At 46.5% G+C, this 15,863-nt stretch overlaps 1 protein-coding gene across 1 annotated transcript in view; it reads left to right on the forward strand.

Moving 5' to 3' along the window:
- The window catches only part of KIF5A (kinesin family member 5A), a 91,089-nt gene that overhangs the window by 22,706 nt on the left and 52,520 nt on the right, over positions 1–15,863 (forward strand). The window contains exons 2-4 of the mRNA XM_015421660.1: positions 12,520–12,607; positions 12,735–12,808; positions 13,163–13,267. Of these exons, the coding sequence (XP_015277146.1) occupies positions 12,520–12,607; positions 12,735–12,808; positions 13,163–13,267 (267 nt within the window). The remainder of the gene's footprint in view (positions 1–12,519; positions 12,608–12,734; positions 12,809–13,162; positions 13,268–15,863) is intronic.

Raw genomic sequence — 15,863 nt, forward strand, 5'->3', positions numbered from 1 at the left:
ATTCTCTCCATCAGGGCTATTTTGGGGCAGGAACGCACAGGAACGGAGTTCCGGCTGGCTTCAGAGTTGGCCACGCCCACTACAGCCAAAACCTCTGCATGCGTGGCTACAGAGGGAAGGCCTGGAGAGCGCCCCCCCGGCGATTCTGAGGCAGGCGGGCCAGGGCCCCCCTGGAAGGATTGGGGAGGCATTTAAATGCCTCCCTGTGCCTTACCCGGCCTGTCTAAAGGCCGGCTTGTCCAGGCGCCACGCAGTCACAGGGCACCCAGACAAGCCAAGGGAAGGCTGCCTTCCCTTCCCTTCAAGGGGCGGCTTGCCCGGGCTCCCTGCAGCTGCGGGCGCCTGGGCAAGCCAAGGTAGGCATGGGGTGTGGCCTAATATGCTAATGAGCTGTGCTGTTGGGTGTGGCCTATTATTCTAATGAGTTCCTGCTGGGCTTTTTCTACCGAAAAAGCCCTGCTCTCCATATGTGTGGTGAAACCTAATGACCAAAAAGGGCCAGGGAGAGCTGGTTGCAAAGGGTGCCTGAAATGTACTTCTGCCTGAAATGTTTCTGTCTTCTAAAATAAAAATGTGAATAAACTGTCTCACTGGGCGATTGTGAGACTAAATTAGATACTCCACTTTCCACTTCTCTTTTAAATATTAGTAATAGTGTAAGATTATTAGTGATAATTATACCAAACTACCCTGTATTATGGATCATAGTCTATTTTTTCCCAGGAAGGGAAAAACATTCTTGCTGTCAGTCCAGGTGCATTATGGGACTATCTGTAACTGAGAGGCTTTTTGTGGACTAGAAGGACATATTGTCTCCCGACTTGTTCCTGCACTGTTTAGCAACCTTCCGTTGGCCTTGAAACAATATCTCGTTGGTTTATTGATATTCAGGGTCTCCCTTGGAAATTTGTTTGCTGCAGTAACCAGTGAGATCCCCATTCCAAGGAAACTCTCAAGTAAAGCACAGTGATGGTAGCATTTAATGGTCAGGGGTATACTGCTGGAGGTTCCCTTTCTAGCTTGCAATACTACCCTTTTTAAAGTGTCCTGTGCTAAAATTTGGAGTGAATGTTCTGGTGTCTTCTAATGCACATTTGTTTTGTGCATGGGAACACACCATAGTTTTGAGGAAGGTGAGGTGTTAATTTACCCCACTCTACAGTATCAGGGCCATAGGAAAGCCAGTGCAACCCTATAACCTTCCTGATATGTGTTTTATGCTGTTGCAGAGGACAATTGATTAAATTTCCTGGCACATAATTTCTTTCCAAGAGTAAAGGTATATTTTGTTCCCAACTTACTTTTTGAAGGATGGCTACTTAATTTGAATAATACTTAAACTGAATAATCTAGTTGTTGGTGTTTCACACACCCCGTCCTTGTGAATAAACACAGTTTCAGCTGAAACCAGTGCTGGTTGCCAATTGCTGCTCTATTTACACAAAAGGAAGACTAGTGTTTTTTCCCAGGTGTGTCTGGGTGCTACATTCACTTACAAACTACAAGTATGTACAGGCTAGCCTGATCTCATCAGATCCTGGAAGCTAAGGAGAGTCAGCCTTCATTAGTATTTGGATGGGAGACCTCCAAGGAAGTCCAGGGTTGCTATGCAGAGGCAGGCAATGGCAAAGCGACCTCTGAATGTCTCCTGCCTTGAAAATCCTGTGGGGTCATCACATGTCAGCTGTAACTCGACAGCACTTTCCACCACTGCAACAACTAAACAAATTTCATGTATAATTTCTAGATGGGTTGTCTTACATTCAGGGATGCTTTTCTTCTGGGTAAATACAGTATTTTTGCCTCAGAGACACCTAGCATCCAGAATCCCCCTTAGAAGGTGTTGTCTCTCCACCACAAGAGAGCATTACAGGTGCATGTTTCTAAAAGCACAACAACCTTACCCATTTCAAGATGGATGATAATGCAGGTCGGTGTAGAAATCCAGGAAATTTAAACCCGCAAGCTCTCACGATTCATCTCTTCCAAAAAGCTTCTGTTGACTGCAACCAGGGCTGTGGATGATGTGCTTCAGAGATTATGTCAGGAAATGCAGAAGGCAAGATTGAGTGCATAATTCAGATTTATTTAATTTTTTACAAAAAACATTTTCTCATTCTTGACACTGTGAAGATAGGCTTGAAAATGTGTGGGCGATGCTCAGTGAAATCTCAGCAGCCTGGACTAGATATTTCTCTGTGGTGGGATCTCCATGCCCCCCTGCTTTTTACCCAGTAATTCATTCTCAAAATGGCTGATAGGAATCAACATCTAATAAAAATAACAATTAACTATGAAATATTCCTGGGGTGGGGAGAGCAGGAGCCAGATCCAGGCATGGTACAGCGGTACTAGGCTTTTCCTTGCCTTTACTCTGAGCACCCTATCAGTAGCAATTAGAAGGGGAATGGTGGAATTGGTGGGGGTCTCTGAAGATCTCTGGAACTAGAGGATGTTCCACATTCTTATGTTCCTTAAGCTTGAGTGTTCCTGTTGTTTTAGGGTCTTTTTTCTGTTCCACACATGTTTTGCCCCCTCTAATGTTCGATTTGATATTACATCGCTTTATGTCCGGCGGGTCTCCAAGCAGTTTTAAACTGCAGGTTTTTATGCTGGAGATAAAGCAATGTAATATTGAATCGACCACTAGAGGGAGTGGAACAGGGGGAAAAACAAAGCAACAGGCACACACAAGTGAGGAAAATGAGAATGTGGAAAAGCCTTAGGTCCAGGTACAATGAAAGGATACCTAGCAAATTCCTGCCTTCCATCTTTTAGCCTCTAACGTTTAATGTAGGGTTCCAGACACTTTCCATTGCTGCTGCGTCTTCCTCAGTGTGATGCAGAATGCACTGTACAGAATTGGGTGGCTTTTACTATGGACTTTAAAAAAATGTAAAAGTGAAAGGTGCTTTTATGAAAAAAGAGGTGAGGCTCACCCTACATCCAGTGATTTCAGGATGCAACATTCTTAGTTCCAAGTAAATCCAAAGGAGAGATGCTATCAGTCTTTCAGGGTGGGGAGGAATTATAGAATAGAATGATAGAGTTGGAAGGGGACCTCCAGGGTCATCTAGTCCAACCTGCTGCACAATGCAGGAAATTCACAAATACCTCCCCCCACACCCCCAGTGACCCCTGTTCCATGCCTAGAAGATGGCAAAAAACCTCCAGGATCCCCGGGCAAACTGGTCTGGAGAAAAATTGCTTCCTGGCCCCAAAGTGGCGATCAGCATTTCCCTGGGCATGTAAGAAGGAGTCACAAGAACTAAGCACTGATGCAACCCTCCCTGCCCCTCCCTCTCATGATCTGCCTAAGTTCACAGAACCAGCATTGCTGTCAGATGGCCACCTAGCCTCTGTTTGAAAACCTCCAAGGAAGGAGAGCCCACCACCTCCGGAGGAAGCCTGTTCCACTGAGGAATCACTCAAACTGTTAGGAAGTCCTTCCTAATGTCTATCTGAAAACTCTTTCAAACACAATGCACTTTAAGGAATCTGTTTTCTTCCCTTCCTTAACAGGGATATTAAATTAAATCTACAGCTCTTCTCCTTGGGCTGCAGTTAACCAGAGCCATTCCCAGGCTAATCAATATTATTATTATTGTTGTTGTTGTTGTTATTACTGTTATTATTACTACTACTACTACTGTTATTATTACTACTACCCTGTTTCCCCGAAAATAAGACCTACCCAAAAAATAAGCCCTAGCAGGATTTCTATGCATTTGTGGTATAAGTCCTACCCCGATAATAAGACCTAGTGATGAGAGTTATGACGATGTTCCAAAAGAAGATAACTGTATTTGAATAAATGTAGATTGTTGTATTATACTTAATAAAAATAAGACATCCCCTGAAAATAAGCACTAGTGTGTTTTCTTGAGAAAAAATAAATATAAGACAGTGTCTTATTTTCGGGGAAACACGGTACTATTATTATTACTACTACCACTATTATTACTACTATTATTACTATTACTACTATTATTACTATTATTATTATTACTATTACTATTATTATTTTACTTACTTCATTTATAGCCCATCTTTCTTGCTGAGACTCAAGGCAGATTATGGCATTTAAAAAAAAACAGCAAACAACAATGCAAGGCCAGCATCAGCATAATCTGACTTGGGGCAGCTGCCAGGACCCCACGGTTCCCAACATCGCACCCCCTTGATGCTTGCCTGGTGCCTAGCCTGCTCTTTATTAGGCGCCGTGCCCATGCGTCCTTCCCCACTTGACACACTCATGCTTCTGGCCACTCACGTTGCCCATCGCCATCAGGAGAAGGGCAGGCTTGTGGCTGTGCTCATGGATGGTGGGAGGGCTCAGTGAAGAGTAAGAGAGCCAGTTTGGTGTAGTGGTTAGGAGTGTGGATTCTAATCTCTGAGAACCGGGTTTGATTCCTCACGCCTCCACATGAAGCTGCTGGTGTGACCTTGGGTCAGTTACAAGTTCTTTCAGAAGTGTTCTCTCATGAGCCGTTCTCGAGAGAGCGCTCTCATGCCCACCTACCTCCCAGGGTATCTGTTGTGGGGAGGGGAAGGGAAAGAAGATTGTAAGCCACTCTGGGACTCCTTTGGGTAGTAAAGGGCAAGGTATCTCCTCCTCCTCGTCTTTATTCTTCTTGGATGCATGGGGGGGCTGTTGGGGGGAAGGGCAGGTGGACAGGGCAGGGTGTGTGTGCATGGCTGTAAAGGGACCTGAAACCATCTCTGCAACAATGCAATCCGACCTCGTAAGACATCCAGGGAATAATACAGTAGGACGAGGATTGAAGGATTAGAAGGCAATGCAGACAATGCAGATTCCATCATTAGAGAGAGAAAAGGAAGGGAACCCCCCCTCCAAACAATAATACATTTTAAGGCGAAAGGACTGTGTGTATAAAGTGCCACCAAATCACAGCTGACTCATGGTGATCCCATAGGGTTTTCAAGGCAAGAGGTGAGCAGAGGTGGTTTGTCATTGCCTGCCTGCATGTTAACAACCCTGGACTTCCTGGGCGGTCCCCCATCCAAGTACTAGCCAGGGCCGACCCTGCATCGGTTCCAAAATCTGGTGAGATTTTGATGGCCTGGGTCATCCAGGGCCGAGTGCAAAAGGAATCAGAAGACAGGGCGGCCAACCACCTGCCTAAGGCAAGATATACTGGAAACAATGCAGCGAGCAGTTATAAATGGCAGTAGAAGCAAAATGACACCTGGAGCAATCATAGCAGCAGACTGCAATTGTACACTTTTAAGGGGGTTGTTATGATTCCATTATGCGACGAGAGACAGGACAAAGAGGGGCTTCTAGAAACCGGCTATGTGAGCGTACCTCGGGCTTGCCAGCGGGCTCGGTTGCAAGCTGCAGCGTCGGGTTGCTGCAAGATGACAGCCTGAAGCGTCCGAGGGGAGCCACAAGAGAATCGCTTCCCGTGCTAGGCTCCCCCCCTCCCAATCTTTCTCCCAATCTTTCTATCTCAGATGTATTTAAAGGATGTTTTCCCCAGAAATAGGACAGCAGAAGTGTAATTAACCAGAGTGCCTGCGTTCTGGAAATGTGATAAGGGAGCGAAGCAGGTGCAGACAGATGTGCCGCATATGCAGAACACTGAGTGTTTCCAGCCTAACGGGGGTTTACTTGTTTGTTCTGGGCATGTGTGTCCTGCTTTCCCACCGAACAGCCTCCAGGAAATTATGACAAATTCACAGTGTGTACCCAAGAAGGGATGATCAGCTTGGCCACAAGAACAACAGAACTGACGCTGCTGAATTCAGGGTAGGCAGAGAGCAGCTCTCTGTGTATCCGAGGGTCATGGGAACAAGCCCCCAATAGGAAGGCGAGCCGTGCACTTCACAGTGTGCTCTACATAAGCCTGCCCTTGAGAAGTGTTCGGAAAGTTCAGTTGGTGAAGAGTGCAGCCACCAGGATGTTGACTGGAGTGGGTCGTAGGGAACCATATCACTCCAGTTTTGGCCCATCTGGTTTCCAGTTGGTTTCCAGGCAGAATCCAAGTCGCTGTTGTTGACCCTTAAAGCCCTATGTGATTGGGGGTGGGGGCAACATACGTGAAGGACAGCCTACACCTTTTGAATCCACCTGACCGCATTGGTCATCATCACGGGCAGCCTGTGCCTGCCGATTAAAGATCAGTGAGGTGACCCTCTAGATAGTCTGTTGAATGCACTCATATGGTACCGCCATCGCTATGAAATTAAATCAACATTGCTAGCACTATATGATACTGTACTGTTTTATAGGAGCTGCAGTGGCTCAAGTGGTTAAGACGCTGAACTGCAGGCTGTGGAAGGTCAGTAGTTCAGCAGTTTGAGACCCGAGTTGCCGCATGACGGAGTGAGCTCCTGTCTCTAGTTCCAGCTCCTGCCAACCTAGCAGTTCAAAAGCAAGAAATTGCAAGTAGATAAATAGGTACCACTTCGGTGGGAAGGTAACAGCGTTGGCCTAATATGCTAATGAGTTCCTGCTGTTGGGTGTGGCCTATTATGCTAATGAGTTCCTGCTGGGCTTTTTCTACAAAAAGAGCCCTGGAGGTGACTATTGAATGCACTCATATGGTACTGCCATCGCTATGAAATTAAATCAACATTGCTAGCATTTTATGATACTGTACTGTTTTATAATTAACTGTTTTTAGATGTTTTTATGGTAATTTAATTGTTATTTATGTGTTTACTTTCATGTAAGCCGCCCTGAGCCTGCCTCGGTGGGTAGGGCGGGGTATAAATTGGATAAATAAATAAATCTTCGGAGGACCTGCTTCAGATGACCCTGCTGCGTTCTGAGATTAGGCAACCAATGAGAGGGCCTCCTCAGTTGTGGCACCAAAATTCTGGAACTCTCCCCCCAGGGAGATTTGGCCGTTCCCTTCTGTTGCCATCTTCCACCAGTGGGTGAAGACTTTTTTGTTTCGTTTGAGGTTCCCTCCGTGATCCCGCCTTCCCGCCCAATGTTTTAATTGCCTTTATGTCTTTGTATGTATTTTAGTTCTGGTTTTAATTGTTTGAATGACGTGTTGTTGTTATTTTCGGTTGGTTTTCATGGCTTTAAAATGTGATTTCATTATGTATGGTTTAATTTGTTAGCCGTTTTGGTGGCCCTTAGGGGGCAGGAAGGCAGGATATACATTTTGTAAAATTAAAATAAATAAATAAACAAATGTACAACATTGGAATCAGGTTTGTACAGCTCCATCAGCATCTCCTTCCTCTCTGGTTCAGTTCTACTTTAAAAACAAAATCCATGTAACATTTGTATTAGGATCAGCCCTGGCTTTTGTTTTTACATTTTGCTGTGGATGAACGCAGCTGCCCCCATTATTAGTCTACTTTGGGAGTTCTGGTTCAGGCACGTTCCAAGAATTTGCTACCCAGGCTGCTGCAGAGGGTAAAGATGTGCCTCTGTCACACCTGAGATCAGTAACCAGAGGTTCTTTCCAGTTCCTAGAATGTTATTATCTGTGTCAGATTCTGAATCAACTAAGTCTGGAATATCTTGTCAAGCTTCAGCAGAGTGATGGAGCAAACACTTGGGTGTGAGGATTGCTCAGCCTCTGGAGCATCATATTGACGGGTACAGAATAGTGCTTTCCTCACTCCAGCACTTTTTCACAGGTCAGGATAACCATGGTTTTTTCCCTTCCTGCCACATAAGATGCTTGCGCACTCACTGTATGCTGCCGGGCAAGGGAGACACGTGACCCCATCCAGAAGGCTAAAGGTTGCTCATGTAACTGCTGTGCTGGAATCTGAACAAGACACAGAACACTTTTGGGACAGCTGATTTAAGAAGTCGGCTTCTTGCCTTTTCAGAGCCTCAGGGCTGGGAATTGCCACGAAATCTACGTGAAATAATTCCAGCACTTGGACAGCTCCTTGTTCACAGCTGCAAACAGGAACTCAATGTTTTTTGCATGGGGGTTTCTTGATGCATGATCTGCAGTCTGCCTGAAAATCATTAAAGACCTGGTCAGTTATGAGAATCATCGAATGCAGCAAATAACAGTTAGCTTTCTTGAGTGCAGAGAATTTGGGAATTTGGGCCCAACCGACTTCTGAAGAACTTGCGTATAAAGAGAGCGCATGTAGTATCAAAATATAGCATGCACTCCTGAAACCCTTTTGTGGAAGCACCTAATGCCTTCTGCCTTTGCCAAGAGATAGTGTCGCTTGTTATCTAATGGACTTGGCTGGGAAATGGGAAATCCTGGATTGAAATCTCACCCTGCTGTGAGCTCACCTTATTGGAATTCATGTTTTATTTCTTTATTTAGAAATTTATTTAGAAAATGTATGTCACCCCTTCACAGAGCTGCTCAAGGCAGCTCACAGGATAAAACAAGATCTAATAATAAAAACATAATTGATATTAACACACCATTACAAACCCAGCCAATAAAAATGCAGAGCATAAACAGCATTAGAAGCTTGTTCATACAAACAATTAAAAACCAAATGACCCTCATAAGCAGGGGTCATTTCCTGCAGGAGCGCACAGGAGCGGAGCTCCAGCAGTAAAGAGCCCAGGGGGCGGGCACATGCAACAAGCCCCACCCCCTGCTCCCAGCAGCCCTCAGTCAGAGCAAGAAGCAGCCAGGTAAGTTGCAGAGCTCCCCACCACCAGTCCAAAACAGTTCAGTGGCACCTTTAAGACCAAGTTTTATTCAGGTACGAGCTCTCCCTCTTCTGCGAGGACAGACCTGCATGTTCCCCCCCCCAATAGCTAGCAATCCGAAACAGTCCAGTGGAGCCTAAGCAGTGGGTGTTGCCTTCTGACACACTTCCGGTGATGCCAGGGGGTGTGGCATATGCAAATGAGTTATGCTAATGAGTTATGCTAATGAGCTCCTGCACCTCTTTTTCTACGAAATGACCCCTGCTCATAAGAGTTTTCTGAATAGAAACACATAGTAAAGAACAAAAGTTCAAACCCCCCCCCATATCTATATCAGGGTCTTCTGGCATAGGCCCCTAAAAGCACTGGTTTTCTCTGTTGGCTTACATGGGGTGAGACTGGACCATTTCATGCTCATAGTCCTTCCCTCAGTGTTCTATGACCTCAGCAGCAATCACAGCTAAGGAACAGCTTGAAAACCACTTTAGACTGAATTTGCGTATGGTATTTAAAGTGCTTTTGATCCCCTCCCCTCTCTCTCTGTTGTGCATCCTTGAAAGACAGAATGACTTTTTCAAATCTGCTCATATCAGGTTTCTAAATCAATTGATGGCTGGGCAGGAAGATGGGATTAAAATTGCATTTCAACCTTTCCTGCAATTTTGATCTCATCCCCGAACAAATGGACTGTGCTCTGAAATGCATGTTTATTCCTCCGCCCCACAAAGCTGTGCATTTGGGAATGTCTGTTTTTTAAATTATAGTGGCGCGACAAGGCAGTGTGCAAGTCTGTGCTTATGTTTCAGCCCCATACCTATGCAGGAGTGAAATAGCATAACTGACAGGTGATTTTTTTTTTAAAATACAGCAAATACTGGGCTTTGTGTGTCATCCTTGCGCAGGGGCCATGTTCTCTGTATCATCCCAGTTTTAGGATATGTGCTGCCAAAGCTGATTCTTTGGAGCTGATTTTGTATTGAAATAAACAGTTGATTGAGTGGGCTTTGGTTTTGGATTTTGCTATGGATCAACTTTGGCCACCAAATAGCTCAAGAATCAGGAGGCGGAAGAATTTTTTGCAGACTGGATAGATCTTAAAGAATATCTGGAGAAATATTGGGATGTGAAGAATAATCTATGTTCCTTTGATAACTATTAGAGATAGAAGGATATTTAGAGTTAGTTCAAATGTGTAAGAATAATAGTTTAAAGAAATGTTACCTTATAAGTTTAATTATTGATGTGGGGAGAAGAAAATAGAAGATTTGGAAGGGAGGTGGGAGGACTGCGGGAAGCCAGAAGGGGGGAGATAGGGGGAGAAAAGGATATAAGATGGATGCTAAAATGTTATATTGGTTGACTTGATGTTATATCCAAATAAAATTGTTTTTAAAAAAAACTTTGGCCACCAAATGAGAAGAGAGCACTCACTGGAGAAGACCCTGATGCTGGGAAAGATTGAAGGTCAACGAAGACGGGGACGGCAAAGGATGAGATGGTTAGACAGTGTCATCGATGCAACGAACATGAAATTGAGCCAGCTTCAGAGGGCGGCGGAAGACCGGAAGGCCTGGCGTGACCTGGTCCATGGGGTCGCGAAGAGTTGAACTCAACTATGCGACTGAACAACAACAAATGGATCAACAAGGCCGCTGCCTCCAAACTGCAACACTGAAATAAAAATAGCCCATCTGAAAGACAACTGTAAAAAAACATGGAAGTGCTTTGAAACGGCTTGATACTGACCAGAGGATATAAGGGAGTAATACTCCCTTGGTGGCTCAGGACCCACACGTGGCTCTTTGAAATGCTGCCTGTGGCTCTTCTGAGCATGGTCCCCCAATATGGCTCCTGCCTCATGTTCAGGAAAGTGGAGAAGGCCAACGTTTTCATTTCAGACTGTATTCTTCATTGTTACCTTTTTAGCCGCCTTGGGGAGCCTTTGGAGAGCGCAGGAGAGAAGTCTTTTAGCTAAGCCCTCTCTGGGGTTGTTGCAAGGATCATTGGGATAATGTATGTGAAAGGTTCTTGGACATTCCGAAGGATTATATAATTCCTAAGTATTGTTCATATGAATGCAGCACACAAAGACGTTTTTCTCCCTGCTCTCTTTGTGGTAGCTGCATCTATTGTCATGATGTTAACTCAAGGCCCGTGGGCAAAGCTGATTTATTTGGCACAGTGTGAACTCACACCACTTCTGCTCCATTTGGAACTGGCTGGTTTATGCTTGCCTCATCCCATTTTTAAAACTCACCTTTTCTTGTCTCCGTGTCCATGTGCAACAGTCACCCCCCCCCCACTTCTGAAGATGGGGGCACAGAGAGCAGGGTTTGTGTGGCAGATCTTAACTGGTGGGGTGGACGATATGGTAGAACCTAGAGCAGATCAAGACCTTTGGCTACCCCAAGCAGCCTCGTCTCATGCCAACCCTACTGGGTCTAAGCCAGGCTCCAGAGGCAACACCTCTGTAACTCACCTTGGACCAGGGTGGTGGCAGCAAGGATGCCAGGGGCAGTCTAACTGGGCACCCCAAGCAACTGCTAGGGTATTAGAACGGCACCAGCTAGAACATAGAAGTGGTATCCCTCCTAGGGCAAAGGGGATGGGAATGCTTCTTATCCATGCAGGTACTGAGTCTTCTCCAAACAGGCAGTAGACCTCCCACCTGCAAATTGAACATGGACCACCAAAGCAGAGACCAGCCCAGAGGATTAGGAGAAGCAGGCTTCTGGGAAGCCAATAGATGGGATGGGATGTTATGTCAGAGTGCCCTTATGTGCTTTTGAGCAGACATGCTTTCAGTATGATGCACACTGAAGGCAAGCTACATAAGGTGCTGGGAGACTGGCAGTGCATTTACTACTTAAAAATGCTTTGGAAACCTAATCATGGATCTCCCAATCTGGTCCTTAGCAACAGGCCCTGTCTAGTCTAGCCCTTAGCAACAGGCCTTGTTGAATTCAGTGGGACTTCCATGTGAACATATATAAGGTTAGTCTGTAAGTTGCTGGCTTGGTTGATTAAGAAAGCAAAATATATGGACAATGTTGTTAGTGTTGCGGAGGAGTAGCTGCGCAGGCCAGGCTTTGTATATCTAATAGCACTAGGTGCCTCCCCCTTCTGTGCAGATGAAAGAATCTCCAAGGAGGAAGGAATTTAAAACTACAGCGTAGTTTCTGCAAACCTGGAGTAACCCATAGAGTTAAATGGGATAGGTTTAAAAAAGCAGCATCAAATAAAACCAAGACTATTTATTTTTCTTCATTGATACCGTAGCATTACATAAAACCAAAACTTACTAAAAACACCAAGATCTTCCAAGACTATTTATTTTTCTTCATTGATACCACTCCTTTCTTCCCTGTGGGAGCTCAAAACAGCTCACAGTAGCGTACACCTTTCTCCCCTTCTCCATTTTTATGCTCACAGAAACCCTGTTAGGCTCATAAGAACATAAGAGAAGCCAAATGCTGGATCAGGCCATGGCCCATCTGGTCCAACCCTCTGTCACACAGTGCCCCCAAAATACCAGGTGCCATCAGGAGGTCCAGTGGGGCCAGGACACTAGAAGCCCTCCCACTGTTGCCCCCTCCCCAAGCACCAAGAGTGTGTGTGACTGGCCCAATGTCACCCAGTAAAGTGGGGATTCAGACATGCTGCATCTAGTTCAACACTTTAGCCACTATACCACACGGGCTCTACCTTGCGAAACCTCTGCCACTATTTTGGGTTGCCTAGGAGACCTGAATCCCAGAAGTGAGAGTAGAAGACTTGAGGGCCAATGGGAGAAGAAAGAATGTTCCCTCCCACACAGGTCTTTATTGTTTCCCCTCAAATCTTCTGGTGTTACTAACTTTGATGTCTTTGTTCCATTCATTCTCCACTTCCAGGGCAAGCCTTATGCCTTTGACCGTGTCTTCCCACCCAACACCACTCAGGAGCAAGTTTACCATGCCTGTGCCATGCAGATTGTCAAAGGTCAGTCTGGTAATATTGGTAATAGGACGGAGAGTGGGATGGGGTCACATGGAAAGGAGAAGGGTGGTGAGCCAAACTTCTGTTGTGACCATGGATGGATCTCACTCACCTGCCTTTTGCCTTTCAGATGTGCTGGCTGGGTACAATGGCACCATTTTTGCCTATGGGCAGACTTCCTCGGGAAAGACTCACACCATGGAGGTGAGGTTGTGGTATCACAGCTGAGAAGCACTAGCCTGGTGGCTATACCTGGAGATGTGATTTCCCTCCCAGTGGCCCAAAGGGGAGGGTCTGTGGCTCAGTGGAAGAGTTTCTGCTTTGCATGCAAAAGGTCCCAGGTTCAATCCCAGGCATCTCCAGTTAAAAGGACCAGGCAGTAGGTGATGTGGAAGACCTCAGCCTGAGACCATGGAGAGCTGCTGCCAGTCTGAGTAGACAATACTGACCTTGCTGGACCAAGGGTCTGATTTAGCAGAAGGCAGCTTCAAAGCTTTGCTTGAGGAAAGCTTGAAGGAGACTCTGTTATGCTCACGGCAGCCATTTCTCTTCTTCCAGGGCAAGCTGCATGACCCTCAGCTCATGGGTATCATCCCTCGCATTGCCCGGGATATCTTCAACCACATCTACTCCATGGACGAGAACCTGGAATTCCACATTAAGGTGAGGGTCCTCTGGAACTGGTGAGGAGAGATATTAAACAGGATGGCGGTAGGTGCTGGGAACAAAAGAGTAGACCTTTCAAGTGTTGGCGTGACAGAGAGGACGTCCAAAGGAAATGGTTGCGAAGGAGCATTGTAATAGGGGTACCAGGTGGTCACATCCAAGGGCTGGCAAGTACCTCAGGTAGCTGGGCAGTCAGCCAGTGCAGAATAAGAACCTGCTAGTTTTTCTTAGCAACAAGCTACCCATGCTTAAGCAAAACACATCTGGGAGCTTTGTTACAGGAAGTGGTATACAATTGGCTCTCTGATGTCACCTGCCATCCCAGGACCATGAGCACGTGGGTCTGTAATGTCCTGGCTCAAAGCCCCTGCAGCAGAAGTAAACAGAAATAATTCCTCCTCCAGCTCTGTGTCATGGGAGCAGGAAATCTCAAAGCTAAGTCTTTGAGGCCTTGATACAGGATTATCTATATATCTAATAGCCAAGTTGTCCCCTCTGTGTGGATATCTAAATCCGCACATCGGGGGCACTTGGGGGGCAGAGAGATTTTCCTGCACATTTGTGGCAATCCCCAGATGTGCAAAAAAATCTGAAAAGTTAAAAAAAATATATGAGGGATACTTAAATCCCCCCAAAAGTGAAAGAGCGTTCCCTGTGCATACGCAGGGAATGCACTTACCTCGGGGATCTGTGGCCAGAGCTGTTGGTGCTGGCGGCGGCGGTGGGGGGGAGCCTTGGCGGGCTGGTGGCTAGAAGCCCATGACCATTGCTGCTGCTGTTGGTGGCAGCAGCAGTGGGGGAAAGCCTGGCGGGCCAGGCGGCTTGGAGCCATGCAGGGCTCGCCAGTGTTACCGTTGTGGGTGGCAGCAGCAGGGAAGAGCCTGGCGGCCCTGGCAGCTCGGAGCCGTGCAGGGCTCGCCAGTGCTGCTGTTGTGGGCCACAGCAGCGGCGGCGGGGAGAAGGCTTGGCAGCTCGGAGGGAAGGAATGAGGGAGCCGATCCGATGTGGAAAGGGAGCCTCAACCCGCGCCAACGCGATCCTGTCGTCCGCAGAACTGGGGTTTGGGGCCACCACAGGGGCCCGATTCCGCTTTAACCTGCCGCACGCATTAGTCGTGCCCTTTTAGCCATTTCTCCAGGCACCATCCAGCCATGGTGAAACACTTCAAAGTTCTACGGAAGTCAACAGGAAAGAATTAAACTCGTGCCTTAACTTTTTCTACAGGGCTTCGTTTTAAATTGCCATGAAAGTATCTACATTTTCATTACAAATCCCTAGATTGGGAGCTCTCTGCCTTGAGCAGAAACATCCTAAGGCTGCAGCCTTTTGCAATTTAGTGGGGAGAAGCCTTGGCAGCTTGGGAGCCGCGGGAAATACTCCCCCCCCCGCGAGTATCGCGGGTCCCGCTTCTTGTTCTGTCTAACAAGGTGTCATAATCCTAGGCCTATAGTAGTGCGGCCTACAGGCTCTAGGGAGGCCTAGTGGCTCCAGGGAAGCCTGTATTATTTACCAGGTCACCTTTTGGACCCTGTGATTGGTTAGCAGGGGATTTGGAGGGGAAACTTACACCAGTAGAATAGTAGAGGGCGGTGCCTGGGAAGAAGAGATAAAAGGCTTTGTCCAAAGTGGGAGGTGGTCCCCTCCCAGGGAGCAGAGCTGGTGAGGCTGCTGCAGAAAGAGGAATCCCTCATCCAAAAGGGGTGAGTCAGCTTAAGGCCAAATACCTAGAGAAGGCTAGGTACAGCATAGTTAGACACATTAAGGTTTCTTATTTTGCTGGTTTATCTCCTGTGCTCAGTTTTCCTACATGTTATTAAATCACAGTGTTGTTAAATCGCTTTAATAAAGATAGTTTGTTATTCTGCCTGGGTCCTCATATCTCATTCGGTCACTTATAAGGGGAAACCTACTGGAAAAGGAGTGTATAAAGGGGGTAGGGTGAGTGCTCTGAGCCCTCCCGAGGAGACCCGTACCAGACTGGTGGCAGCCATTAGAGAACCTTTCTAGATGCTGCCCACGACACAAGGGTGCAGAGTTTGTCCTACTACTGTTAAAAATGTGAATAATGCCATAAAAGTGAAGTGCTGTGCAAGAGAGGCACAGTCCTCACCCATGAAGATTGTTTCAGGTAATAGCTGTTTTAGTCTTTAGCAGGGGTCGTTTCGTCGAAAAAGAGCTAGGGGAACTCATTAGCATAACTCATTAGCATATGCCACACCCCCTGACATCACCGGAAGTGTGTCATAAGGCCACACACCCCGCCCCCAAGGAGACCCGTACCAGACTGGTGGCAGCCATTAGGGAACCTTTCTAGATGCTGCCCACGACACAAGGGTACAGAGTTTGTTCTACAACTGTTAAAAATGTGAATAATGCCATTAAAGTGAAGTGCTGTGCAAGAGAGTCACAGTCCTCACCCATGAAGATCGTTTCAGGTAATAGCTGTGTTAGTCTTTAGCAGCAGAATAAAAATCGAGTCCAGTAGCATTTTAAAGACCAACATTTCCCCCCCCCAAGGTATAAGCTTTTGTGAGTTACTTAGCATCTGATGAAGTGAGCGTTGACTGATGAAAGCTTATGCCTTGGGAAAGTC

This window comes from Gekko japonicus, unplaced genomic scaffold (genome assembly GCF_001447785.1).
Source record: "Gekko japonicus isolate JY-2015 unplaced genomic scaffold, Gekko_japonicus_V1.1 scaffold2398, whole genome shotgun sequence".
NCBI lineage: Eukaryota > Metazoa > Chordata > Lepidosauria > Squamata > Gekkonidae > Gekko > Gekko japonicus.